The sequence below is a fragment of the Panthera pardus genome, unplaced genomic scaffold (assembly GCF_024362965.1).
Source record: "Panthera pardus isolate Hobbes unplaced genomic scaffold, ASM2436296v1 HiC_scaffold_12, whole genome shotgun sequence".
NCBI lineage: Eukaryota > Metazoa > Chordata > Mammalia > Carnivora > Felidae > Panthera > Panthera pardus.
The window spans coordinates 8,847,024-8,874,471 of record NW_026526677.1 but is presented as its reverse complement, the minus strand read 5'-3'; the positions used below and the strand labels follow the sequence as shown (position 1 = coordinate 8,874,471).

The 27,448-nt window shown below is 41.9% G+C and overlaps 1 protein-coding gene across 4 annotated transcripts in view; it reads left to right on the top strand.

Annotated features, from left to right (window-relative positions):
• LOC109246620 (organic anion transporter 7-like) overlaps positions 1-26,582 on the top strand; it is a 34,343-nt gene extending 7,761 nt beyond the window's left edge. Inside the window, exons 2-9 of one of the 4 annotated variants that reach the window (XM_019414739.2) lie at positions 7,197-7,311; positions 7,422-7,590; positions 8,343-8,466; positions 20,959-21,074; positions 21,951-22,165; positions 24,011-24,119; positions 24,571-24,774; positions 25,768-26,582. In XM_019414739.2, coding sequence (XP_019270284.2) covers positions 7,197-7,311; positions 7,422-7,590; positions 8,343-8,466; positions 20,959-21,074; positions 21,951-22,165; positions 24,011-24,119; positions 24,571-24,774; positions 25,768-25,828 — 1,113 coding nt within the window. In that variant the 3' untranslated portion in view covers positions 25,829-26,582. Of the gene's footprint in view, positions 1-7,156; positions 7,312-7,421; positions 7,591-8,342; positions 8,467-20,958; positions 21,075-21,950; positions 22,166-24,010; positions 24,120-24,570; positions 24,775-25,767 lie in introns of those variants that run through there. The other 3 variants (XM_019414740.2, XM_019414738.2, XM_019414741.2) reach the window with 3 other exon arrangements.
• Positions 26,583-27,448: the final 866 nt, after the last annotated feature.

Here is a 27,448-nt window from a genome sequence, read left to right as displayed (position 1 = left end):
ATATCCAATGTCATCGCCCATTTTCTATTATTTATTTATTTTTTAGAGACCAATCATCCCATCTGCTGGTACATTCTCAGCTTAATGAGTAATAACACTCCTTCTTGGTTTCAAAAGTACCCCACTGAAGCTGAAAATTTTATGTTCACCCTACTTACTTATTCCAGACTGCAAGAGATGGGAGCGGGACCCCTGCCTCTCAGGGTTTGGAGAAAAGTGATCATTGCTGGCACATTCAAGCACTTTGATGGTGAAGAAAGACTTTATTGTAACGCCTTGATCCATCATACCGACTTTGAGAATATACAGAATGTCATGAGGTTATTTTCTGCCTACCTTCTTTCTGGGTCACAGGAACATTAAGAAGTTGGGCTGAAGAGGAGACATTGATAGAGTTGAAACTGTCTACTTGTTCTTTACTGACCATCAGCAACAATATTCCTTCCCTATTCTCACCTCACGTTGAAAGGACTCTCCGAGCCGCCAGCAAATAAGATGCAAACACGTACTTTACTTTTTTTTAACCTTTTGTTATTTTCAGACCAAAAAACACGTGCTCATGGTAAAAAATTAGAATGTAGATAAAATATATACATATATATATTGTATATATTTGGTTGGTTAGGTGTCTGACTTTGGCTCAGATTATGTATGATCTCACGGTTCGTGGGTTTGAGCCCTGAGTCTGGCACTGTGCTGACAGCTCAGAGCCTGGAGCCTGGAGCCTGCTTCAAGTTCTGTGTCTCCCTCTCTCTCTGCCCCTTCTCCCCTCATGCTCTCTCTCTGTCTCTGAAAAATGAATAAACATTAAAACAACTTAGAAAAAGGGGCGCCTGGGTGGCTCAATCAGTTAAGCATCCGACTTCCGCTCAGGTCATGGTCTTACAGTTGGAGACTTCGAGAGTTCGAGCCCTGCATGGGGTTCTGTGCTAACAGCTCAGAGCCTGGAGCCTGCTTCAGATTCTGTGTCTCCCTGTCTCTGACCACCCCTGCTTGTGCTCTGTTTCCCTCTTTCTCAAGAATAGACATTTGAAAAAAATTTTTAATTAAAAAATCTTAAATCGTTCATAATTCCCATTCTACAAGACAACCGACCTAAACTCTTCAAAAAGGTAATGTCCCGAGAAAAGTGAATGGAGTGATCATTCTAGATTTTAAAAGATTCACAAAAACATAACAATCATATACAATGTGTAAATACTGGAGCATAGATGGGAAAAAAAGAAAAATAACAATGAGAAAATCATTTGGAGGACCTTTTGGGCAACTTGAATATTGTCTGATAGCTGGCGGTGGAATTATTGTTAGTTTTCTTTAGGTGTGATGTCAGAGTTGTAATGATATAAGAAACTGCTTGTATTCTTTTTTTTTTTTTTATTGTTTCTTTATTTTTGAGAGAGAGAGACAGAGTGCGAGCAGGGGAGGGCAGAGAGCAAAGGAGATACAGAATCTGTAGCAGGCTCCAGGCTCTGAGCTGTCAGCACAGAGCCCAACGCAGGGCTTGAACTCACGAACCATGAGATCATGACCTAAGCTGAAGTCGGATGCTTAACTGACTGAGCCACCCAGGCGCCTCTCGAAACCGCTTGTATTCTTAATACACGCATGCTAAAAAAAATTAGGAGTCTGTAACTGCCATTGAAATGGTTCAACAAAAAGAGTCTGTGAGTGGGGGGTGTGTGTGTGTGTGTGTTCACACATGCAAAGAAATAAAGCAAATATAGCAAAATGCTATCTAGTGGTGAATCTGTTTGGGAATTATACCAGTGTTAATTATAGTATTCATTTAAACTTCCATATTTAAAAATTTTCGAAATAAGAAGCTAAGAACAAATCCGCTCAAGTGGGAGCCAACATTCAATTTATCATATTTACAGACATCACAAATATATGTTTTAGATAAATTTGGTAAAAGTGAGTATGTAATTTTGTAACCTCTTTTTAATTTTTAAAAATCTTTTTATTTATTTTTGAGAGGGGGAGAGAGAGAGACAGAGCACGAGCAGGAGAGAGGCAGAGAGAGAGTGAGACACAGAATCTGAAGCAGACTTCTGGCTCTGAGCTGTCAGCACTGAATCCAACGCAGGGCTCGAACTTGTGAACTGCGAGATCATGACCTGAGCCGAAAGTTGGATGCTTAACTGACTGAGCCACCCAGGCACCCCTGTAACTTCTTTTTACACTTATGTTTACAGATCTACATCACATTTTCTTTTCAAATAAAATATTTTTTCAAATAATTAGGGAATGAACATATAGCCAAAAAAAGAAACACACACAAAGCTTCTCTAATTACCTGCATCAAACACAATTATTATTTAAAAAAAATTTTTTTTTAAGTTTATTTATTTTTGACAGAGACAGAGTGCGAGCATGAGCTGGGGAAGAGCAGAGAGAGAGGGAGACACAGAATACGAAGCAGGCTCCAGGCTCTAAGCTGTCAGCACAGAGCCCGACGTGGGGCTCGAACCCGTGAACTGTGAGATCATAACCTGGGCCCAAGTCGGACGCTCAACCGACTGAGCCACCCAGGTGCCCCTCGTCAAACACAATTATTAAAACATTACTGTGTTAGCCAAGGTAGCTAGTTACAGTAAGAACCCAAGAATTATAATTGGTTATTTTAATAAAATCGTGATTCTCGCTGTTATCATAGTTTGGTGTGAGTCATGTGGCCCCCATCTTCTAGGCAGTGGCTCAAGGAACCAGCACCTTCCATTGTGTGACTTTTTCATCAGCACATTTTTTGTTTCCAGCCATGTTGTCAGAAGGAATGAGCAGGACCCGAGTAGACCTTATATGGACAGGCCTGGGAATGGCTTAGGTCACTTTTGTCCACAGTCCTTGGCCAGAATGCAGATGTAAGACTGTAACAAATATAAGACTAGGGGGGTGGCGCCTGGGTGTCTCAGTCGGTTGGGCTTCTGACTTGATTTTGGCTCAGGTCATGATCCCAGGGGATAGAGCCCCACATGGGGCTCTGTGCTGAGTGTTGAGCCTGCGTCAGATTCTCTCTCTCTCTCTCTCTCTCTCTCTCTCTCTCTCTCCTTCTGCTGCCCCTCTCCCCTGCTTGCACTCTATCTCTCCCTCTAAAAAAAATTAATAACAATTTAAAATAAAAAAATATAAGACTGGGAAGAGTAATCTTCCTCTGCATGCTGGTGGGCAGAGTCATGGTGAACATATAGCCAAATTACACAATTAAACACAAAATTAAACACAAATTACACAATTAAACACAAAACTAAAAGGCAACCGATGGAATGGGAAAAGATATTTGCAAATGACATATCAGACAAAGAGCTAGTATCCAAAATCTATAAAGAACTCACCAAACTCCTCACCTGAAAAACAAATAATCCAGTGAAGAAATGAGCAGAAAACACGAATAGACACTTCTCTAAAGAAGACATCCGGATGGCCAACAGGCACGTGAAAAGATGCTCAATGTCGCTCCTCATCAGGGAAATATAAATCAAAACCACACTGAGATATCACCTCACACCGGTCAGAGTGGCTAAAATGAACAAATCAGGAGACGAAAGATGCTGGAGAGGATGTGGAGAAACGGGAACCCTCTTACACTGTTGGTGGGAATGCAAACTGGTGCAGCCACTCTGGAAAACAGTGTGGAGGTTCCTCAAAAAATTAAAAATAGACCTACCCTATGACCCAGCAATAGCACTGCTAGGAATTTACCCAAGGGCTACAGGAGTGCTGATGCATAGGGGCACTTGTGCCCCAATGTTTATAGCAGCACTCTCAACAATAGCCAAATTATGGAAAGAGCCTAAATGTCCATCAACTGGTGAATGGACAAAGAAGTTGTGGTTTATATACACAATGGAATACTACTTGGCAATGAGAAAGAATGAAATATGGCCTTTTGTAGCAACATGGATGGAACTGGAGAAAGTTATGCTAAGTGAAATAAGTCACACAGAGAAAGACAGATACCATATGTTTTCACTCTTATGTGGATCCTGAGAAACTTAACAGAAGATGAGGGGGAAGAGGTAGGGGGGGAAAAAGTTACAGAGAGGGAAGGAGGCAAACCATAAGAGGCTCTTAAAAACTGAGAATAGACTGGGGGTTGATGGGGGGTGGGAGGGAGGGGAAAGTGAGTGATGGGCGTTGAGGAGGGCACCTGTTGGGATGAGCACTAGGTGTTGTATGGAAACCAATTTGACAATAAATTTCATTCAAAAAAATAAGCAAAAAAATAATTAATGAGACAATAGCTTTATATTTTACACAGCACAAATTTCTCTTCTTTTGAATATCAACCATCGATGGCTGAATGATCGTACTGCTCATTTCGTGAGACAGTGTCCTCATTAGTCTAGCCATGAATTCCTTTCATGGGTATATGTATCTGTTTCATTTTTTCCTTATGCCCCAGTCCCATTTCCTTCTTCCCAATATAGGGTTCATGATAATGCATTAACTCTATTTCTTTACATTCATATGGGTTTTTACAAAATACATGACATTGTTTGGTTTACATATATTTTAATTCACATATTTATGTAAATGTGTGATTATCTCTTTCTTTTTCTTTTGTGCAAACACCGCTATGGTTTTGAGGGACATACGCATTTCTACAGATACTTCTAGTTCATTCTTCTGGTTGCTGCATGGTGCTCCACAGTGGAGATGCATTATGATGCTCTAATCCATTTTTTGGTGATGGACAACCAGATTATTGCCAAATGCCTGCCACTTTAAATGCGCTACATTTAATAAGTTTTATATGTGACTTTTCCCTGTGAGAATGCACATGATCTATCTTTTAAAAAAATTTTTTTTTAATTATTTTTTTATTTTAAAGAGACAGAGAAAGCCCAAGCAGGGGAGAGGGGCAGAAGAAGAGAGAGAATCTTAAGCAGGCTGCATGCTCAGTGAGGAACCCATCATGGGGCTCGATCCCACGATCCTGGGATCATGACAGGAGCCAAAATCAACCGTTGGACGCCCAACTGACTGAGCCATTCAGGTGCTCCTACATGATATAATCTTTATTTTATTTTATTATTTTTAATTAATTTATTTAAATTCAAGCTAGTTAAAATACAGTGTCCTATTGGTTTCAGTAGAACCCAGTGATTCATCGCTTACATATAACACCCAGTGCGCATCCCAACAAGTGCCCTCTTTAATGCCCATCACCCATTTAGCCCATCCCCCCACCGTCCTCCCCTCCAGCAACCCCCAAATTGTTCTCTGTATTTAAGAGTCTCTTATGGTTTGTCTCCATCTCTGTTTTTATCTCATTTTTCCTTCCCTTCTCCTATGTTCGTTCATCTGTTGTGTTTCTTAAATTCCACGTATGAGTGAAATCATGTATTTGTCATTCTCTTTAATACAGCTGCTTTTCGTTTTGATGGACCAGACTTTCCAATGATTGTCATGACATCATTTCATTAATTATAGCATTTATTTACATAGATTTTATTCCATTTTAAACGGAGAGACAGGGGCGCCTGGGTGGCGCAGTCTGTTAAGCGTCCGACTTCAGCCAGGTCACGATCTCGCAGTCGTGAGTTCGAGCCCCGCGTCAGGCTCTGGGCTGATGGCTTGGAGCCTGGAGCCTGTTTCCGATTCTGTGTCTCCCTCTCTCTCTGCCCCTCCCCCGTTCATGCTCTGTCTCTCTCTGTCCCAAAAATAAATTAAAAACGTTGAAAAAAAAAAAAATGGAGAGACAAATGCATGTGATATAAGTATTCAGAATATAAAAGATTTAACAACGCATCATAATATAAATATTCTGCAAGGGTAGAAGGATTTAAGAGCCCTTGTCCGATCCCCTTGTTTGTCTGTTTATAAGTATTACTGGTCATACAGAACCAGCACAGGCATCTTATCCAAGTTGTCTAGAAAAAGGCCCTCTCTCCCAGAAAACTGTGAAGCACAGAATTCTCATTCCTTTTTAAAAATACCTTCTCCTTCTCTGTTTCTTGATGTTCATCTTACCCAATCCTTTCCTTCGAGAACTTGCTCTAAGTTCTGTGTCTGGGTTGTGGCTCCCATCCATCTTATTTGAGGGAAAAAATGTTCAAGACCCAGACGTGGCAGAGAGAGGCTCTTAGGCAACCCATCAGCAATTTTGATGTGTTGTTCCATGGATGTTCCTTTTACATAATTTAGCCATGACCTGCATGGTCCCGGAGTCCCAAGTACAGATTTAGATCCTGTCTTAGTCAGCTTAGGCTACCACAACAAAATACCGTAGACTAGGAGGCATAAACATCAGAAATTTATTTTCTCAAGTTTCAGAGACTGAGAACCCAAGATTTAGGTGCAGAGAGATTTGGTTCCCGGTGAGAGCTCCCTTCCTGGCTTAAAGACAGCTGTCTTCTTGCTACAGCCTCAAATGGCAGAAAGAGAAGGAGAGAAATCTTTCTGATACCTCTTCTTATAAGGGCACTAATCCCATCCTAAGGACCCCAATCTCATGATCTCATCTAAACCTGATTACCTCCCCCAAAGCCCATCTCCAAATACCATTTCACTGGGGATCAGAGCTTCAATATATGATTTTGGGGAGGGGGACACAACTCGGTCCATTTTTTTAAATTTATTTATTTTGAGAGAGAGGGAAAGAGCGCATGAACAGGGGAGGGGCAGAGAGAGAGAGAGAGAGAGAGAATCCCAGGCAGGCCCCCTGCTGTCAGCACAGAGCCTGATGCGGGGCTCGGTCTCACAAACCACGTGATCGTGACCTGAGCCAAAACCAAGAGTTGGACGCTTAACTGACCGAGCCACCCAGGCACCCCAGATCCCTTGTGTTGTCGATACTGCACTGACTCTCTACTATGTTAACTGCATGTGATAGTCCAAGGGACATTTGTGATGTGTTAAAATCTCCAGCGTTGCAACCTGTCTTATACGGCTTCAATTGGCCTCAAAGTTCTGGTAGAAGACTGGGGAAGAAGCTTGGTTATACTCAGGGTCTATTTACAAACAGGAAGGTTGCTTCCGGGAAGAAGGATCTATTTACAAACAGGAAGGCTGATGATCTGTTGATTCTTTCAAGTCTCAAGGACAAAGTTTCACTTATTAAAACACCCCCTAAACTTCAAAGCGTGCCTTCTTTTTGTTAATTTTTCCATCAAGTTGTTATACTTCCTGTAGCTAACCTGTTCCCACTCCTCAGGTTTGGGAGGAAGTTAATTCTCAGGTGGTGTTTCCTCCAGCTCGCCGTTACTGACACCTGTGCAGCCTTCGCGCCCACCTTCTTCATTTATTGCACCCTACGCTTCTTGGCTGGCTTTTCTACCATGACCATCCTGACAAACTCTGTGATGCTCAGTAAGTAAAAACTTCGGATATTGACACTCTCCAAGACTTAACTTTGACTTTGAAATCCCAACTTTGAAGTCAAAATCCTGCTTGTTTGTTTTTCTGTTGTCGTTGTTCAGTTGTAGAATGGACAGTGCCCCAATTCCAAGCCACGGGAATAGCAATGACCATCTGTGGTGCTTGCGTAGGACAGATGATCCTGGGAGGACTGGCTTTTGCCATTCGAGACTGGCATACCCTTCAGCTGGTGACTTCTGTACCATTATTTGTCCTTTTTCTTTCCTCAAGGTATAAGCTTTCTTCTTCCCTTTGTCTTAGAGGATACTGGATACAAGATACATGGAATGAGGACATAAGAATTCTGTTTGATCCTTAGTTAACACTTGAGCACATGCTCTCCTAATAAGCGTCCAGCGTGCAGGTCAAGAAGCTGAACACGTACGGTTGTCAGATAATATCAAGGACACTCCGTTAAATTTGAAATTCAGATAGATAATACATTTGTGTGTGTGTGTAACTTTCCAAATACTGCAGGAAGCATAGCTACGCGAAAAATTATCCATTGTTTATATGAAATTTATGTTTATTTGAGATTTCTGTGCTTTTATTTACTAACCTGATAAAATACAGGGCATCTCGTTAAAGTAAAATTTCAAGTCAACAAATACTTTTCAGTGTAAGTGTGTCCAAAATATTGCATGGGACATAGTTATACTCAAGAGTTACTCATATTCACTGTTTATCTAAATTCAGATTTAACAAGGCACGTTATTTTGATTTGCCAAACCTGGTAACATCCCCCTGAATAAGATGGGGGGGGCAATATGACTCCTACTCAATGTTGCCATTAGTGAAAGTGTACTGCGAGGAGAGGTTATCCTTACAGTTTCCTAGTTACAGAATCAGCTGCTTTTCTATTGGCTGGCACAACAAAACAAGAGGTAGGTATCAGATGGGAGGGTAGAGGCATTTCAGGCCAAAGAATATGTGAAAAATGGGTACATGAGAATTGACTGCACCTCTCTGTCTTCTTTGATCAGGTGGCTGATGGAGTCTGCTCGATGGCTGATTATGACCAACAAACCCGAGGAGGCCTTAAAGGCACTTAGAAAAGCTGCACTCTGGAACGGAAGGAAGAATGCTGGAGACGCCCTAACCATGGAGGTGAATAGGAAAGAGAGTTGGTTACGGGATGTAGGGGAGACACAACCTGACATATGCACTAGGTGGCGTCCGTGAGGTGAAAAAAGGGCAGGAACACAAGTCTGGCTTGGGGTCTTCTCTCCTCATTGTCCTGGTTCTCAATGGCTGTCAGCATTGTTTGAGTTAATATAAAGAGAGAGTATCCTGTTGCGGAGAACGAGACATGTATATTTTACTCAACAGGACCAGATAGCTCTTAGTGTTTCTGGTTGTAAAGATTGTGTATTTGTCTCTATGTTAGAGAAAAAGTAACAAAGACTAATCCATTTCTTTCCACTAATATTCTGACGGCCTTTTTTCAAGATAGTAAGATCGGTAGAAGGGAGGCTTAGGGACCATGCAGAATAGAGCATAAGGAGGATCACTTATTTGTTAATTAGGTCATACACTCTTTCATTAATGGTGTATTACCGAGTGCCTCCCTGGGCCACTTCTGTTCTCTCCAGGAAATACAGCATTGGCCACAACAATCCAAATCTCTGCTTTTTGGAGTTTACATTCTACTTATTACAAGTTCCAAGAGCATGACTCAGTGGAAATGCCTCAGAGAAGTCTTTTTTTTTTTTTTTTTTTTCACCCTGGGCTTGGAAGGCAGATATTGATGTGGGTCATAAAGTAAACCATTCATCATCACGAACGTATAAATTATTTATCAAAAAATCATAATGTGCTAGGCGTGGTGCTGGATCTTGACCAGCAGTGTGGTTCAGAATTCCATGTTTTAAGGAACTTTAGTATTAATAAGAGAAAAATTAATATTCATTTTTAAATTAACATGGATTATCTCTTCTTAAATTTTTAACTGTACAATACAGTATTGTTAACTCTAAGTACAATGATCTCTAAAACTTTTTCATCTTGCGTGACTGAAACTCTATACCCATTGAAATGCAATTTCCCATATCCTTTGTCCCCAGTCCCTGGTCAACCATTCCATTTATTGTCTTATTATTTTAGTATTTTATATACTTCATATAGGTGGGATCATGCAGTGTTTGTCCTTCTGTGACTGCCTTATTTAACAAAAAGTCCTCGAGACTCATCTATGGTAGTAGCGTATAGCAGGATTTCCTTTTTTTATGGATGAATAATATTCTGTTGTATGTATACACCACATTTTCTTTGTCCATTCATCCACTGATGGTCATTTAGCTTGCTTCCATGGTTTGGCTACTGTTGCAATGAACATGTGGATGCAAATATCTCTTCTCTGTTTATAATTCTTGGGGATACACAACCGGAAGCGGTGTTGCCAGATCATATGGTATTTATATTGTTAAATTTCCTGTTGGCAATGATAAGAGAATGGAGAGAAAGCTAATAGAGACAAGGAAAAAATCATCTACGCTTGTTTAATTGAAAAAGGGAAGGCTTAGGGTTTAGACAAAGAGGAACAATAAAACATTTCTGGAAACATGTTCAATGCACATCTGAAAGATTTTTCTTTTTCTTTTTCTTTTTTAATGTTTATTTATTCATTTTGAGAGGGGGAGGAGAGGCAGACAGAGGAGAGAAAGAATCCCAAGCAGGCTTATATGCTCAGTGCGGGGCCCAACATGGGGCTTGATCTCATGGCTGTGAGATCATGACTGGAGCTGAAATCGAGAGTCAGGCACTTAATCGACTGAGCCACCTAGGTGCCCCGAAGGATTTTTCTTAAAACAACTTTATCGAGGTATGAGTAACATACAAAAAGCTGTACCTATTTAATTTATGCAACTTGGTGAATCTGATAAGCACACATCCAAACATCATTACCACTACCTATGCAATCAACATATCCATCACCTCCTAAAACTTTCTCCTGCCCTTTTTATTCATTACTTTTTGTGATAACACTCAATAATACACCTACTAATAGCAAATTTTCAATATGTAGTATAGTATTATAACTATAGACAGCCGTACAGTGGATCGTTAGGACTGATTCACCTTGCGTAACTGGAACTTTGTACTCTTTGACAAATATGTCCCCATTTCCCAAATCCCCCAGCAGCTGGCAAACACCATTCTGTTCTCTGCTTCTTTATTTCCAGTCTTACATCTTAGTCTCTAACCTTTCGTGAATTGATTTTTGCATACAGTGTAAGATAAGTTTCCAGTTTCATCCTTTTATATGTGAACATCCAGTTTTCCACAACACCATTTATTGATGACACTATCCTGTCCCCACTGTGAATTCTCGACACCACCGTCCAAGATCACGTGACCGCATATGCTGAGTTTATTGCTATTCCGCGCCATTGGGCTGTAGTTTCTGTTTTTATACCAGTACCGTAGTCTTGGATACGGTGGTTTTGTAATATATTTTGAAATCGGAACATGTGACACCTCCAGCTTCGTTTCCGTTTAAAAATTCTTTTGATTATTAAGGGCCTTCTGTGTTTCCGTACGAATTTTTGGATTTTTTTCTTTCTTTATTGAAGAACAGTTGACGCACAATGTTACGTTAGTTTCCGGGGTACAACACAGTGAATCAACAACCTTATATATTATGCTATGCTCAACACAAATGTAGCTGTATCTGTCACCATACAACACTATTACACCATTAACTATACTCCCCATGCTGTACTTTTCTACCACATGACTTATTCATTCCACAACTGGAAACCTGTACCTCCCACTCCTCGTCATCCACTTTGCTCACCTCCCACCCCTCTGGCAGCCATCAGTCTGTTCTCTATATTTACTAATCTGTTTCTGTTTTTTTTAGTTTGTTTTGTTTTGTTGATCCCACAGATAAGTGAAAACTTGTGGTATTTGTCTTTGTCTGATTTATTTCACTTAGCGTAATATCCTCTAGGTCCATTGATGTTGCCACAAATGGTAAGATCTCATTCTTTTTTATGGCTGTATGTGCATATATGTGTATGTATACATAATGTATGTATATGTATGTATATACATATACATACATTATGTATACATACATATATATTATACACATACCACATCTTTATCCATTCATCTACCAATGGGCATTTGTGTTGTTTCCATATCTTGGCTATCGTAAATAGTGTTGTAAGAAATATAGGGGTGCATACGCCTTTTTGAATTAGTGTTTTTGTTTTCTTTGAGTAAATACTCAGTAGTAGAATTACTGGATCATATGGTATTTCTATTTTTAATTTTTGAGGAACCTCCATGCTGATTTTGGCAGTGGCCGTACCAATTTACATTCCCACCAAAGGTGTTGTATCCTCTTATTGGATTGTTCCCTTTATCATTAGGCAATGCCCCTCTTTGTCTCTTGTTACTGTCTTTGTTTTAAAGTCTAGTTTATCTGATATAAGTATTGTTACCCCCAATTTTGTTTTTGCTTCCATTTGCATGGAATATTTTTTTCCCCATCCCTTCACTTTCAGTGTGTCCGCATCTTTAGGTCTGAAGTGAGTCTCTTGTCAGCAGCATATGGATGGGTCTGGCTTTTTTTTTTTTTTTTTAATCCATTCTGCCACCCTGTGTCTTTTGATTGGAGCATTTAGACCATTTACATTTAAAGTAATTATTGATATATACGTACTTATCGCCATTTTGTTAATTGTTTTCTGGTTGTTTTTGTAGCCCTTCTTTGTTCCTTTCTTCTTCTTTTGCCCTCTTTCCTTGCAATTGATGACTCTCTTTAATGTTGTTCTTGGCTTTCTTTCCCTTTATTTTTTGTCTATTATAGGTTTTCTTATCTTTATTTTCATGAGGTTCATATATAGCATCTCAAGTATACAGTAGTCTATATTAAGTTGATGATTACTTAAGTTTGAACACAGTCTAAAAGAACTTCCTCTTTATCCCCTTCTCCACATTTTATGTATATATTGTCATATTTTACATCCTTATTTTGTGAGTTCCCGAAACTAATTCTTTACATGTAATTGATTTTACTAGTTTTGTCTTTTAACCTTCATACCAGCTTTCTAAGTGATTGCTCTACTACCTCTCCTGTAAATTTGCTTTTATTTATGAAAATGTTTTCCTTTTAGAATTTTCTCACTTCTAATTATGGTCTTTTCTTTGCCACTTAAAGAAGTCTCGTTAGCATTTCTCATAGGGCCAGTTTAGCGGTGATGAACTTTTTAAACTTTTGTTTGTCTGGGAAACTCTTGATCTCTCCTTCAATTGTGAATGATAATCTTGCGGGGTAAAGTATGCTTGGTTGTAGGGTTTTTTGTTTTTTGTTTTTTTTTCCCTCTCAGCACTTTGAATATGTCACTCCCTTCTGGCATGCAAAGTTGCTGCTGAAAAATCAGCTGATAGTCTTATGGAGTTTCCCTGGCCTCTAACTAGTGGCTTCTCTCTTGCTGCTTTTTTAAAATTCTCTCTTTATCTTTAATCTTTGGCATTTTAATTGTCATGTGTTGTGAAGTGGAACTCCTTGGGTTCATCTTTTTTGGGGGCTCTCTGTGCTTCCTAAATTTAGGTGTGTTTTTCTCTGCCCGGGATAGGCAATTTTTCATCTATTGTTTCTCCAAATAAGTTTTCTACCCCTTTCTCTTTCTCTCTTCTTCTAGGATCTCTATAATGTGAATGTTTGTTCCCTTGATGTTATCTAAGAGCTCCCATAACCTATCCTCATCTTTTAAAATGCTTTTTTATTTTTGCTCTTCAGCTTGAGTGTTTTCCATTACCCTGTCTTCCAGATCACTGATATGTTCTTCTGCATCCTCTATACTGCTGTTGATTCCCTCTAGTGTCTTTTTCCATTTCAGTTATTGTATTTTTTTTTCTCTGATTGGTTCTTTCTTATATTTTCTGTCTCCTCGTTGAAGTTCTTAGTGAGTTCATCCGCTCTTCTTTTCAGTCTGATGAGCGTTCTTATGACCATTACTTTGAACTCATCAGATAGATTGCTTATGTCCTTTCCTTTAGTTCTTTGTCTGAGGTTTTGTCTTGGCCTTTCATTTGGAGCATGTTTCCCTGTCTTCTAACTTTGCTTGACTTTTTGTGTTTGTTTTTATTAATTAGCTGGAACAGCCATTTCTCTGAAACTTGAAAGAATCATCTTGTGTGTGGTCAGCCCCTGGGTAGACTCTGTGTACCTCGTGCCTTTTGCTGGATGGCTGGCTGGAGCTGTGGCTGGGGATCCTGGGGCACTCCGTGCTAGGGCTGTCCTGGTGGGATGCCTGGAGCTGAAGTGGGCATGGGCCAGGGTGGTCCCACCTTGGTCCTTGGAAGGACAGCTGAAATTGAAGTGAGTGCAAGCTAGGGTATGCTGGGGAACTCTGTACAGGGGACACCGCAGCAGGTGGTTGGAGCTGAGGTGGGTGCAGTCCGGGGAGGGTCCAAGGGTACTCCGCACAGGAAGCACCCTTGAAAGTCATCTGGAGCCAAAGTGGTGCAGGCCTGGAGTGTTCCAAGGTGCTTTACACCTGGGTCATGTAGGAGAGACAGCCAGAGCTGTAGTGAGCATTGGCCAGGGGTGTCCTGGTGTGCAGCACACTGGGGCCACCTTGGTGGGATCACTGGAGCTGGTATGGGCTAGGGGCCCAGGGCTCACTGAGGCAGTAGGCTGGCTTAGGCGCCTGGACCCTGCTCCCATCTATGCTGTCAAGGTGGAGGGGAAATGTAAACCCTGGCGTTCACCAGCACCTCTGACCTGGAGAGTGTTCTAACAGCAACTAGGGCTTAATCTTTTATTTTTAATAAACATAATCTTAATCTTTTATACTTTATTTTAGGTGCTCTTTTCAACTTTGGCCTTTTTTTTCCCCCTGAGCCCTAGGGCAGACAAGTCTGTTCATAGTCCTTCAGCACTGTCCCTCCTCGCTCCAGTTTGCAGTGTGACCGAGATGGGGGTTCCCTTAGCTACCGTGTCTCCATCTGTCTTGCCATTCTCCGTGTGGTCTTCCTGTCATTTGTTGTGCAGAAGCTGTTCAGTCAACCCTCAGTTCTTCTTCAGGATCAATTTCTCTAAAAATAGGTATAGATTAGTGTGCCCTGTGGAGGAAAGTGAGTTCAGGGTCTTCCTATGTTGCCACCTTGGACTGGAACTCAGGATTGTTTTCTTCCTTCTCCCCCTCCCCTCCTCCTTCTTCTTTTAAAAACATTTATTTGAGGGCTACCTGGGTGGCTCGGTCGGTTAAGCAACCGACTTCAGCTGGGGTCATGATCTTGCGGCTGGTGGGTTCACGCCCCACGTCAGACTCTCTGCTGTCAGTGCAGAGGCTGCTTCGGATCCTCTGTCCCTCTCTCTCTCTCTGCCTCCCACTCTCTCTCTCAAAGATAAACAAACAAACAAATACATACATACATACATACACAAACATTAAAATTTTTTTTAAAATTTGACATTTCATCATGCAAAGGATTTGATGCAATTTACAACATTCACATATGTGAATCATTTGTGAGGGAAATAGAAATCAAAATTTAAAAAAACATTAAGATTGTAGAAAGAATAACACTAACACATAGACAAAAAAATATGTATATTCTCTAATATGTTCTGAATCTGTCCAACCATTTCTCAACTCCATTTTTACTACTGCACTCCAAATCCTTCTTCCCTCTGGCTAGCTTCTCTCCCACCTCCATTGTTGCCCCATTCTCATCCATTGTTTAGAAAGAAGCCAGAGGATCCTTCAGAAATGTAAGCCTGATCCTGTTAACCACCTCGCTCCTGCTTAACGGCCTCTACAGACTCCCTCTTGCATTTAGGATTAAAGTCATGTCCTTAAATATGGCCCACTAAGCTTTTTGTGGTCTGGTGCTGACAGCCTCCAGTGGCCGTTGTTGATTTTGAGCTGCACAGTATCCATTTGTACTTCCAAATTACAACCTGGTTTTCTTTTAGGGAATCATCTCTTTCCCGTTGGACACCGTCTGGTGAAACCGTCAGTCAGGTGCCATGTTTTTTTTCTAGGCATGGGGCAAGAATTTTTTTTTTTTTTTTTTTTGCAAGCGTGTCTTAAGGGCAAGGCCAATTGATGGTCCAAGAATGTGAACGTTGGTGAAAGTTGACATCCAAGGGGCAAGCACCCAGACCTGGCCATTCTTACTACAAGACTCTTCCTGGACTTCCTGCTCCCTAGCACTTTGTAGATTCCCATATCCTACCTATTTGGAAGCCTTTCCATCAATTCAGGATTGTTTTCTCTATTTCTGTAAGGAATGCCATTAAGATTTTGATAGGGATTGTATTAAATCTGTAGGTTACTTTGGGTACGATGGGTGTTTTTTTTTTTCAGTTTACTTATTTATTTTGAGAGAGAAACAGTGTGAATGGGAGACGGACAGAGAGACAGGGAGACAGAGAATCATAGGCAGGTGCCATACTGCCAGCACAGAGCCCAACACAGGGCTTGAACTCATGAAACTGCGAGATCATGACCTGAGCCATAACCAAGAGTCAGATGCTTACCTGACTGACCCAGCCAAGCACCCCTGGGTGTTTTAATAATATGAACTTTTTCAATCCATGAACATGGGATGTATTCCCTTTTTTCCTATGTCTGCTTTAATTTCTTTCTTCAGTGCTTATGATTTTCAGTATACAAGTCTTTTGTTCCCTGGCTAAGTTTATTCCTAAGGACTTTGTTTTTTTTAATGTTTTATTTATTTTTGAGAGAGAGAGAGAGAGAGAGAGTGCACGAGTGGGGGAGGGACAGAGAGAGAGGGAGACACAGAATCCAAAGCAAACTCCAGACTCTGAGCTGTCAGCACAGAACCGGACGCGAGGCTTGAACTCACGAGTCATGAGATCATGACCTGAGCTGAAATTGAACACTTAACCTAGTGAGCCACCCAGGCACCCCAGGACTTTATTATTTTTGAAGCTATTGTAAACAGATGTTTTCTTAATTTCATTTTCAGATAGTTTGTTGCTGGTGTATAGAAATGCAACTGGTTTTTATGTTTTGACTTTGTATCTTGAAACTTTACTGAATTCATTTATTAGTTCTAACAGTATTTTGGAGGTGTCTTTAGGGTTTTCTACATATAAGACGATGTCATCCACCAGTGGAGATAATTACTTCTTCCCTTCTGATTTGGGCGCCTCATGTTTCTTTTTCTTACCTAATTGCTCTGGCTAGGACCTCCCAACCCTATGTTGATTTAAAGCGGCATTCTTGTCTAGGAAAAGCTTTCAGTTTTTCACCATTGAGTATAATATGAGCTGTGGGCTTCTCATGGATGGCCTTTAAGGTAAGTTCCTTCAATACCTTGTTTCTTGAGAGTTGTTTTTTTTTTTTTTTTTTTTTTATCGTGGATGTGTGTTGAATTTTGTCAAATGCTTTTTTACATCTATTGGGGTGATCGTATGATTTTTTTTAATGTTTATTTATTTTTGAGAGAGAGAGAGAGGATCTGAAGCAGTCTCTGTGCTGACAGCAGAGAGACCGATGCAGAGCCCAAACCCACGATTTATAATATCATGACCTGAGCTGAATTCAGATGCTTAACTAACCGAGCCACCATGGCGCCCCGAAACGATCATGTGATTTTTAACCTTCATTCTGCTAATGTGGTGTATCACATTTTTAAAATTTGCTTATGTTGAATTATCCTTGCGTCCCAGGAATAAATTCCACAGCTTCATGGTATGCAGTGTGCTGTTGAAGTTGGTTTACTAATATGTTGCTGATAATTTTTTTTACCTTTGTTCATCAGGGATATTGGCCTGTAGTTTTCTTTTCTTCTGGTGTCTTTGTCTGACTTTGGTATCAGAGTCATACTGCCCTCATGAAACAAATTTGTTAGTGTTTCCTCTTATTCTATTTTTGGAAAAGTTTGAGAGGGATCGGTGTTAATAATTTACATGTTTGTTAGAATTCGCCTGTGAAGCTGTCTGGTGTTAGGCTTTTATTTCTAGGATACTTTTTATTAGTGTTTCAATCTCCTTATTAGTTATTCGCTTCTTCAGGTTTTCTATTCTTCTTGATTCCATTTTGGTAGCTTGTATACTTCCAGGAATTTATCCATTTCTTCTAGGTCATCCACTTTTTGGCATGTAATTTTTTATTATAGTCCCTTATGATCTTTTTTTAATTTCTGTGGCATCAGTTGTGATGTCTCCTCTTTCATTTCTGATTTTATTTGTTTGAGTCTTCTCTCTTTTTTTATGGTCAGTCTAGCTAAAAGTGTGTCAATTTTGTTCATCTTTTTTTAAAAGAATCAACTCTCTTATCGATATTTTTATTTTGTTTTTTCCCCCCCTAATTCGTGTTTGTGCATTTGAAGAAGGAGTCACCTCCTCCAGTCTTTACAGTCTGGCTTTGGCAGGAAACATAAACCCTCCACCAGTCACCATGGGTGGGATTCTGGGGAGACTAGTGAGCAGGGTTCATCAGCGAGCCTGCTGTCTGGGTCCGTGGATGTGTGGACCATTTGCCAGAATCTGCAGGTGGGTCCACTGCTAGGTTCATGAATAGATAGGTAAGGTTATGGGCTTGATAAAGCCTCTTTGAAATAAAGGAAGGGTAGTATGCGAATACCGAAGAGGGAGACATAACCTGGATCACAGATGTGTCGGAACTTAATGCTACTCGAAGGTAGTTACATTTGAAATGGGTCTTACAGGTTAAGGAAGAACTAGCCAGGTTTAAACCAGGCAGGGATAGGGGCACCTGGGTGGCTCAGTCGGTTAAGCAGCCCACTTCGGCTCAGGTCATGATCTCTCGCAGTCTGTGAGTTCAAAGCCCTGCATCAGGCTCTGTGCTGACTGCTCGGAGCCTGGAGCCTGCTTCGGATTCTGTGTCTCCCTCACTCTCTGCCCCTCCCTCCCTCTCTCTCAAAAATAAATAAATATTATAAAAAAATTTTGCAATTTAGAGGAGTCCAGACGACTGCAGAGGGGCCGAGCCAGTGGTGTGCTGGTAAATGTTTAGCACCTAACATTATAGGAGGAATAAAAAATCCATAGATCTCAAATTTGCCGTGATTGTCAACTTCTATAGTATGAACACCACCACCATTGTCAGTCAAAGCCACGAGCATCATGGCAACTGCTTCACAAACTATCTAAAAATTTAACAAGGGGCTTTTGTGAATTTGTACCCCCTGATTCCAGGACACCAATGGGCAAGACTTCAGACAGGAGGCTACTGCATGCTTTCCACCCCAGCGTGGTGTTATGATTGGCACAGTTTTTTTTATTTACTAGCAAAGGAAAATCAGAGAAACAGATGCGTTTAAAAACCAAAGATCCAGCGGGCTCTCCGTTTGAATAGAGGCTTCCTCTTCCTTGAATAAGAATTTTTTACCAGGTAGGAGTAGCTCCTTTAGTGCCCACAAATGACCTCGCATTGCCTCCCTCAATTCTTCTGGAAACATCTCTGCTTTCTCACTAAAAATGAATGGCCTTGGTGAAGTAACGTCAGTGTCTCCCAGACTTTTACTCCGATATCGGCTGTGATTTGAGGCCAGCCTTACAGGTACAACAGGCCTCATCTGGCCCAAGTTTAAGGTGTCCTTGGAGCCCATTCCTAGAACGCCCCTGTGATAGTGGCCGGTGGTCCTGGGTTTCTGAGTGTTAGATGCAGGAAGGAGATGCTATCATGACTCTTCTCTTCCAAGAGGGTAAGTCCAGCATTTTGCTGCTTGAGCGAGCTCTGCAACTCGAAGACATTCTTGATCTGGTTGGTCTTCATTTGATGGGGAGGGGGGTGGGTATTTCTCCCAAGTCCCTTCTTCATGGAATTCTTCCAGTGGACTTCATGGTATTGCTTCATTTTTTTAAAGTTTATTTTGAGAGAGAGAGAGAGAGAATGAGCAAACGGGGAAGGGGCAGAGAGAGAGAGAGAATCCCAAGCAGGTTCCGGGCTCTCAGTGCAAAGCCTGATGCCAGGCTTGAACTCACGAACCCATGAGATCATGACCTGAGCCAAAATCAAGGTTCGGTCACTCAACCGACGGAGCCACCCAGGTGCCCCAGTATTGTTTCATGTGTAAAGTGAGACGAGAATTAAGTTGATAGTATCTGAATATTTCAGAAACAATTAAGTATCCGAGGTGTGTTGGGTAGAATTGCATATGTATGTTTGCAACCTCACATATGGCTAGAAAATCCTCGCGAGGGGCGCCTGGGTGGCTCAGTCGGTTGAGCGTCTGACTTCAGCTCAGGTCAGGATCTCACGGTTTGTGGGTTTGAGCCCCGTGTTGGGCTCTGTGCTGACAGCGCAGAGCCTGGAGCCTGTTCCGGATTCTGTGTCTCCCTCTCCCTCTGTGCCCCTCCCCTGCTCACACTCTGTCTCTGTCTCAAAAATAAATAAACATTTAAAAAAATTTTTTTAAAGAAAAGAAAATCCTCATGAAAAGGGTGCTATTATCTTTCTTCACCTATTTCTTCTTGTTCTTCTTATGCTTCTCATTCTTCTCGTTCTCTTCCTCCTCCTCCTCCTTCATTTTCCTGATGACAGGGACATTGGGGTTTAGAAATATTTAATCACCTTGGGCACGGTATATACCCAGCATGTTGCAGGACCATTAAATAACTCCAAATTATCACCAGCTCAGGTATAAATTATTCTACACCAAGACCCCACCCTGGTTTCATCCTCAAGTTTAATTCTAGGCATCTCATTCATGGAGACACAATATTCCAGGATTTCCCTCAAAAAGACTTAAAAAAATTTTTTTTCAATGTTTATTGATTTTTGAGAGACAAAGACAGAGTGTGAGTGGGGGAGGGTCAAAGAGAGGAGACACAGAATCCGAAGCAGGCTCCAGGCTCTGAGCTGTCAGCACAGAGCCTGACGTGGGGTTCGAACCCACAAACCATGAGATCGTGACCTGAGCTGAGGTTGGAACTCAACAGACTGAGCCACCCAGGGGCCACTCAAAAAGACTTGAAGAACCAGAATAAAGATTCTCAGGAAATGTCATTGTTCCTGAGATAAACAGTTTCTCTGCAAGGACAGCCGGGAATCCAGCTCAGCTCCCAAGTCTTTTGTGCCCATTTAGCATAAATGGAGCTTTGGACCTTAATCCAAGTGACTTGCATTTGATTCCCTTTCTGGTCTGAATATCTAACATACTCATCCATTTTCATGCTCTGCAGCCCACTCAGATCTAGTGTTTAAAAAGCCCTTGTTGTGGGGCGCCTGGGTGGCTCCCTCGGTTAGGCAACTGACTTCAGCTCAGGTCACGGTCTCGCGGTCCGTGAGTTCGAGCCCCGCGTCGGGCTCTGTGCTGACGGCTCAGCGCCTGGAGCCTGCTTCTGATTCTGTGTCTCCCTCTCTCTCTGCCCCTCCCCCTCCTCGTGCTCTGTCTCTCTTGTGTCTCAAAAATAAACAAACGCTTAAAACAAAAATTTTTTTTAAAAGTCCTTGTTGCCACATAATTATCCTAAAGCTCCTTTCACGCCTTGATTCACCTTTCACATGCAAGGACATCTTTGGTGTCTCTATCTCCTACTAAATATAATAGCAAGTGGCCTAGCTTATCCTCCGTGAGGGGCCTCCTGGCGCCTACATTTTGTGACAACTGAACAGTTTCTTGTTGCCATCGTTCTTAAAGGTTTTGAGGTCCAGCATGCAAGAGGAGCTAGAGGCAGCACAGAAAAAAATTTCTCTGCGTGACATATTCCGCACGCCTACACTGCGCAGGAGGATCTGTTTGATGTCCTTCGTGAGGTGGGTTTCACGTTGTGCCTGAAGAATATTCAAATGGTGGAGACGTGAATCTATTCCTGTCCGAGGGTACAGCCCGTTGCGGGGACAGATTTTGAGATAAAACATGGGGATGCTATAAAGATAACTGCATTTTTAGGGGCACCTGCGTGGCCCAGTTGGTTAAGCCTCTGATTCTTGGTTTCGGCTGGGGGTCATGATCTCACAGTAGTGGGATCGAGCCCCATGTCGGGCTCTGCAATGACAACGTGGAGCCTGCTTGGGATTCTCCCTCCCTCTCTCTCTGCCCTTCCCCCTACTCTCTCTCTCTCTCTCTCTCAAATAAATAAACATTAAAAAAAAAAGATAATTGCATCTTTTAGTTAAGGAAAGACTGACCCAGAATTAATTGTACAATGAGTTTTATTTATTACATCACCTGCAAGGCTCATCAGCTGGAAACCGAGGCTGTGAACTTCAATCACAGTAAAGACTTTGGCTGGATGTTTCTTCACTTGTTCTTTCCCACTTTAATTGAGCTAAAACTATAAACAGGAAAGTGCACAAACGTATACTGTTCGATGAATATTTACATATGCGTACACGCAACAATCGCCCAAATGAGGATGTAGAAAAAGAAATCTAAAACCCTAGAAAGCCTCATTATGTATTCTTAATAACTGTACTCTCACCCACCAAAAAGGGGTAACAATTATGACCTCCATCATCATGCAGTATTTTATGACAGTTTTTAAATCATTACCATGTAGAATATTCTATAAAACAGACCATGCCTTTTTACCACCAACCACTGGCTGCCTGTCTGACAATATTTACGATTGTCATTTGTAGAATAAGGTCTAAACTTCATGACGTCTATCTTTTTCTTTGGTTCCACAGATTTTCAGTCTACATGTCTTTTTATGGCCTGATTCTCCACATCCAGCACATTGGAAGCAATGTTTTCCTGTCCCAGGTTCTCTTTGGCCTAGTCAACATCCCATCCAGTTATATTGCGGTTTTGGCACTGAATCATATAGGCCGTCGAATATGCCAGATGATTTTCTTTTTCTTCCTTGGAATCTCCATTCTGATCACCACATTTCTGCCCAAAGGTGAGAAAAGAGCACAGGTTGAAGAAAGGAAATAGCTCAGGGACCCAGGGACTGTGCTCACACAAGGAAAGGGAGATGTTTCTAATGATCCCCTAAAACCAATCTGAGGATTTAGGACAATTCTACCATTAACGTGGTGGCTGGGAAAGAGTCAAAGGTCAGTACACGTTGGCTCAGACACATGGCTATCCTCATCACATGTGAGAAGTATCTGGTAATTGGTACCATTTCTTCCTAAAAGTTTCCCTAGGAGAGCAGTGGACCACTTGCCCTTTGGCTATGACCAATCACGCTTATAATTCTAAATGATGGTATTGTGTCCATTATATATAATTGTGTCCCATATGAGGACACAATTTACCATCACTTCCTCTGCCTGGTTGCTTTCTGGTTACTACAGCTTCAATGACAATTTACTCCCTGATGTCTAGTCTTGTATGAGGTCACCATCACTGCCATCCGGGTGTTGGGAACTTTTTGACTTCAAGGAAATCAAAGTACCTTGTCTTCAGGTGGAGAAGTATACCATAGGAATAAGCAGTTAAGGAGTTAAAGCCTCTCTTAGAATCAATTTCGCTAAATGAAATGATCATATGTAATGAATGGGGGAACCCAGGTGGTCCCACGCTTCAACCCCCAGCAAAGTTGTGCACTTTACAGGATCCCAGATGGACAGCTGTGCCCTGATCCTGGATGTCAGCAATGATACATGTTTGCTGCTGGACTACACAGCTTACTCCAATGTTATATAACGGTTTCATGAAATTTTTTAAAATTATCGAATACAAAACTGAACCCTGAAATTTTATTCCAGAGGTCTCCAAAGTCCAACTATTTTTTCCCTAATACGGATCTTTATTCTTAAATCTTCAAATATTACTCTAGATCAGGATGCCTGGGTGGCTCAGTCGGTTAACTGTCCGACTTCGGCTCAGGTCACGATCTCACGGTTGGTGAGTTTGAGCCCCACGTCGGGCTCTGTGCTGACAGCTCAGAGCCTGGTGCCTGCTTCGGATTCTGTGTCACCCTCTCTCTCTTCCCCTCCCCTGCTTATGCTCTGTCTCTCACTCTCACAAATAAATACACATTAAAAAAGATTTTAACACATAGCACTCTAGATCGAGTTCCACTCCAGCTTATCCATACCATAAAACTCCTGTTCTTCTTATTTTTTTTTTAATGTTTATTTGTTTTTGAGAGAGAGACAGAAAGAGAGTGAGTGAGAGGGGGAGGGCAGCGGGAGAGGGAGACACAGAATCCAAAGGAGGTTCCAGGCTCTTGAGCTGTCTGTACAGAGCTTGACACGGGGCGCGAACCCACGAACCATGAGATCATGACCTGAGCCGAAGTCAGACGCTTAACCGACCGAGCCACCCAGGTGCCCCGAAACTCCTGTTCCTTTATTATTCTACTGCAGTACTAGCCCTATGTCAATATTGTGTACCCAGGGCTTAAACTTCTCAAGGATGTGGATAAGTTTCACATCCTTCAGTAATTATTCATATCACAGTCCTACTTTGTACATGCAAGGCAGAGGGAGACATTGGACAGAATTAATGAAAGCAAGCTCACGTTCCCCTCTCCATCTTTGGCAAATCTCTGCCATGTAAGAGAGAGGTAATGAAAATAACTCAGGTTTTTTCATCTCTGTTGAAGTTGTAACATACAGATCGGTCACATTTCTCGGCTACTGGTCACTAGCCATTCTCTGCCCTGTGCGCTTTCCCTGCGATGCGTCTAACACATGCGAATATTCTAATTGTGTCTTTTTCACTTATCATTTGGTGGATGGTGGTTCCTTTGGCTCTAATTTTCTTCCCGAGTCTCACTGGTCTTCCTCTCCAGAAATGCAGACCCTGCGTCTTTCTTTGTCATCCCTGGGAGTCAGTGTTTCTGCGGCAGCTATTGTGAGTTCTTCTACCCATGGAAACGAACTAATCCCTACCATAATCAGGTACAAATCTCATGGAAGGTCCCGTAGGGGCAACACAGACCATTCCCAGCTAGTGAACATTTATAGCAGGAAGAAAACTGAGTCATTATCCAAAGCATCAGTTATAATAGCATTGGCAGTAACGAAAATTGCAGCCGGAAATTATTAAAATCTGTTTTGGCAAGGCACCGTGTTGAGTTTTCTAACGTATCCCCTCACCTAATCTATTGAACCACGAAAGCCACTGAACTACGGATAAGAGTAGTTTTTAAATAATGAAAATCTGTCCTAACGGCACTTGAAAAAAGTTGCCAGCAAATGACAGAGCATATTTGAAATGTAAGAGTATATTGTCAACCTTCATGTATCTAAGCACTGTTGTGGTATCTCCCATAATCAAAGCAAAATAATAAATCGCCAATTACATGTGTGGATTTATACCAAATTATTTTTGTATTGTTTGCACCCCAAGGGCAACTGTTACAGGAATCCTGGGGATTGCTGCTTATATTGGGGCAGCGCTGTCTCCCCTCTTGATGATCCTAACTGTGTATTCCCCCCACCTGCCCTGGATCACGTATGGAATCTTCTCCATCCTCGCTGGTCTTATTGTCTCACTCCTTCCTGAAACCAGGAATCAACCTCTGCCTGACTCCATCCAGGATGTGGAAAAGGAGTGAGTAAACCCCCTGGCTGTCCCTGAGGGGAGCTGTGTGCTCTAGGTCTGTAGTGAGGAAGGCAAGCCATCATTCAGGGTCACTGTCCCCAGGGAAAGATTTATGAACATTTCTTTTTTAAGTAAGCCAAATGCCCAATGTGGGACTTGAACTCATGACCCCAAGATCGAGAGTTGCCTGCTCATACTGACTGAGCCAGCCAGCTGCCCCTCCCAGGGAAAGATTTAGACCTGGACTGTTCCATGTGGCCAGTGCCTCTGGTTTAGCTATAGCCTCATCATTCCTGCCACTAACCTCAGACTCCCCCATGGCTCCCTAGATCAGTAGGTTTAGTGGTTGCAGGGGCCAACATTAGGTGACCTCGTGTGACATACACACGCCTGAAGGCATTTCACCAGCATGCACACATCCAAACACCAGACTCTCATCCCTCAGACCCTGGCAGCCCCCAGCCCGGGGAGTGCAGTCAGCTCCCCGGGGCTGCCGGTTCCTGTAGGCCTGAGGACTGTCCTGGCCACTGAAGAAATCTGAACGAGATCAGGGAGAGGACCTGAGCCCCTCCCACACATGACAATACATCTCAGAGAAGTCCTGTTATGTGGTCTGTGACATTCAGACCATCTGGGTCCACTAGGAATGAACCTGTTAAGAAAAGAAGGAAAGTAGTAAACCTAAGTATTTTTAAGTGATCAAGAATTGGAGAGGATTTTAAAACTTTGCATACTGCCCTTGCCTTTTCCAAATCCTTTTGGCGTCCGGATCCCCTGTCGTCCAAAAGTGAGAATCAAAACTACCAAAGCTGCCCTCCCAGATCCTGCCCCGGAAACTTGGTCTTCAGAAAATTTACTCAAACCCTTGGGGCAGGGGTCACGGATTTTATCAAAACTGGTGGGTCAAGAATCAGCTTGCTCTGGAGAATGCGGGACCTGTACACTGACTTGAGGTCTTCTCACTTTTGTGCTTGTTTGTTGGTCTCATTGTGTTTTTACCAGGAGAAAAGCCTCAAGAAAAGTAAAGCAGGAAGATCCCTTCATGAAAGTGACACAGTTTTAAGGAATTCCAGGAAATAACTGCCACTCAAAGAGTAAGATAGAAGAAGGAAAATCAGGACCGTTCCCAGAAATTGGAAAAGTTTGTAAAATAAAATAAAAAGATAGAATGGAATAACAGATCCCATCTACGATTGCAGGACTAAGTAACTGTGGATAAAATATCTACAATCAATCAAAATAAGAAGTTTGAGAAAAGTCGTAATACTTTTGAAAAAAGATTTTATTATCCAAGTCTAGTTGACATACAACGTTATATTCATTTCAGGTACACCACATAGTGATACAATCCTGTATATTAAAAGTCATAATATTTTTAAAGGAATCATAGTAAAATATATGTAAAATTGTAGACCTCCAGCATGTTTCTGGATAGAAAGATGGGATAGTATTAAAGACACTGATTCTTGATTCCAAAACCAAAGACCCCACTAAAAAGGAGAACGACAGACCAAGATCCCTGATGAACATGGATGCAAAAATTCTCAACAAGATACTAGCCAGCCGGATCCAATAATACATTAAAAGAATTATTCACCACGATTAAGTGGGATTTATACCTGGGATGCAGGGCTGGTTCAATATCCACAAGTGAATCAATGTGATACATCACATCAATAAAAGAAAGGACAAGAACCACGTCGTCCTCTCAATAGATGCAGGGAAAGCATTTGACAAAATACAGCATCCTTTCTTGATGAAAACCCTCAAGAAAGTAGGGATAGAAGGATCATACCTCAAGATCATAAAAACCATATACGAGATCAGGCCCCACGTCAGGCTCTGCACTGACAGCTCAAAGCCTGGAGCCTATTTCGGATTCTGTGTCTCCCTCTCCCTCTACCCCTCCCCCACTCACACTCTGTCTCTCTCTCTCTCAAAAATAAAATAAAAACATTTAAAAAAGTTTTTTAAAGTAAATCTTTTTTTTTTTTTAACGTTTATTTATTTTTGAGACAGGGAGAGACAGAGCATGAACAGGGGAGGGTCAGAGAGAGGGAGACACAGAATCCAAAGCAGGCTCCAGGCTCTGAGCAGTCAGCACAGAGCCCGACGGGGGGCTAGAACTCACGGACCTCGAGATCATGACCCGAGCCGAAGTCGGCCGCTTAACTGACTGAGCCACCCAGGCACCCCAAAATAAATCTTTTTAATGTTTTATTTATTTTTGAGAGAGAGAGAGAGAGAGAGCACAAGCGGGGGAGGGGCAGAGAGAGAGGGGGACAGGGGATCCAAAGCAGGCTCCGTGCTGACAGCAGCGAGCCCCATGTGGGGCTCGAACTCATGAACCATGAGATCGCGATCTGAGCCAAAGTGGGACGCTCCACCGCTTGAGCCACCCAGGTGCCCCTCAACGGACTGTTTGATTTACCACACCAAGCTTTTGTGATCATGCGATATTTTTACGAAGCTTCTCTTTCTCCACTATCTCCACGATCACTGCAGTCACCTGCTTCCCTCGACCATGGTATTCTCTACTAATACGAAGGGACTACAGGACAATCCTGGGGAAGATAGGTGGTTCCTGGAGTACACTCATCTTACTAACACACTTCGAATTATGACATTTTCCCACTGGGCACGTCCCCGGCAATCGCGAGGACTACCACCCATGGAGAACATC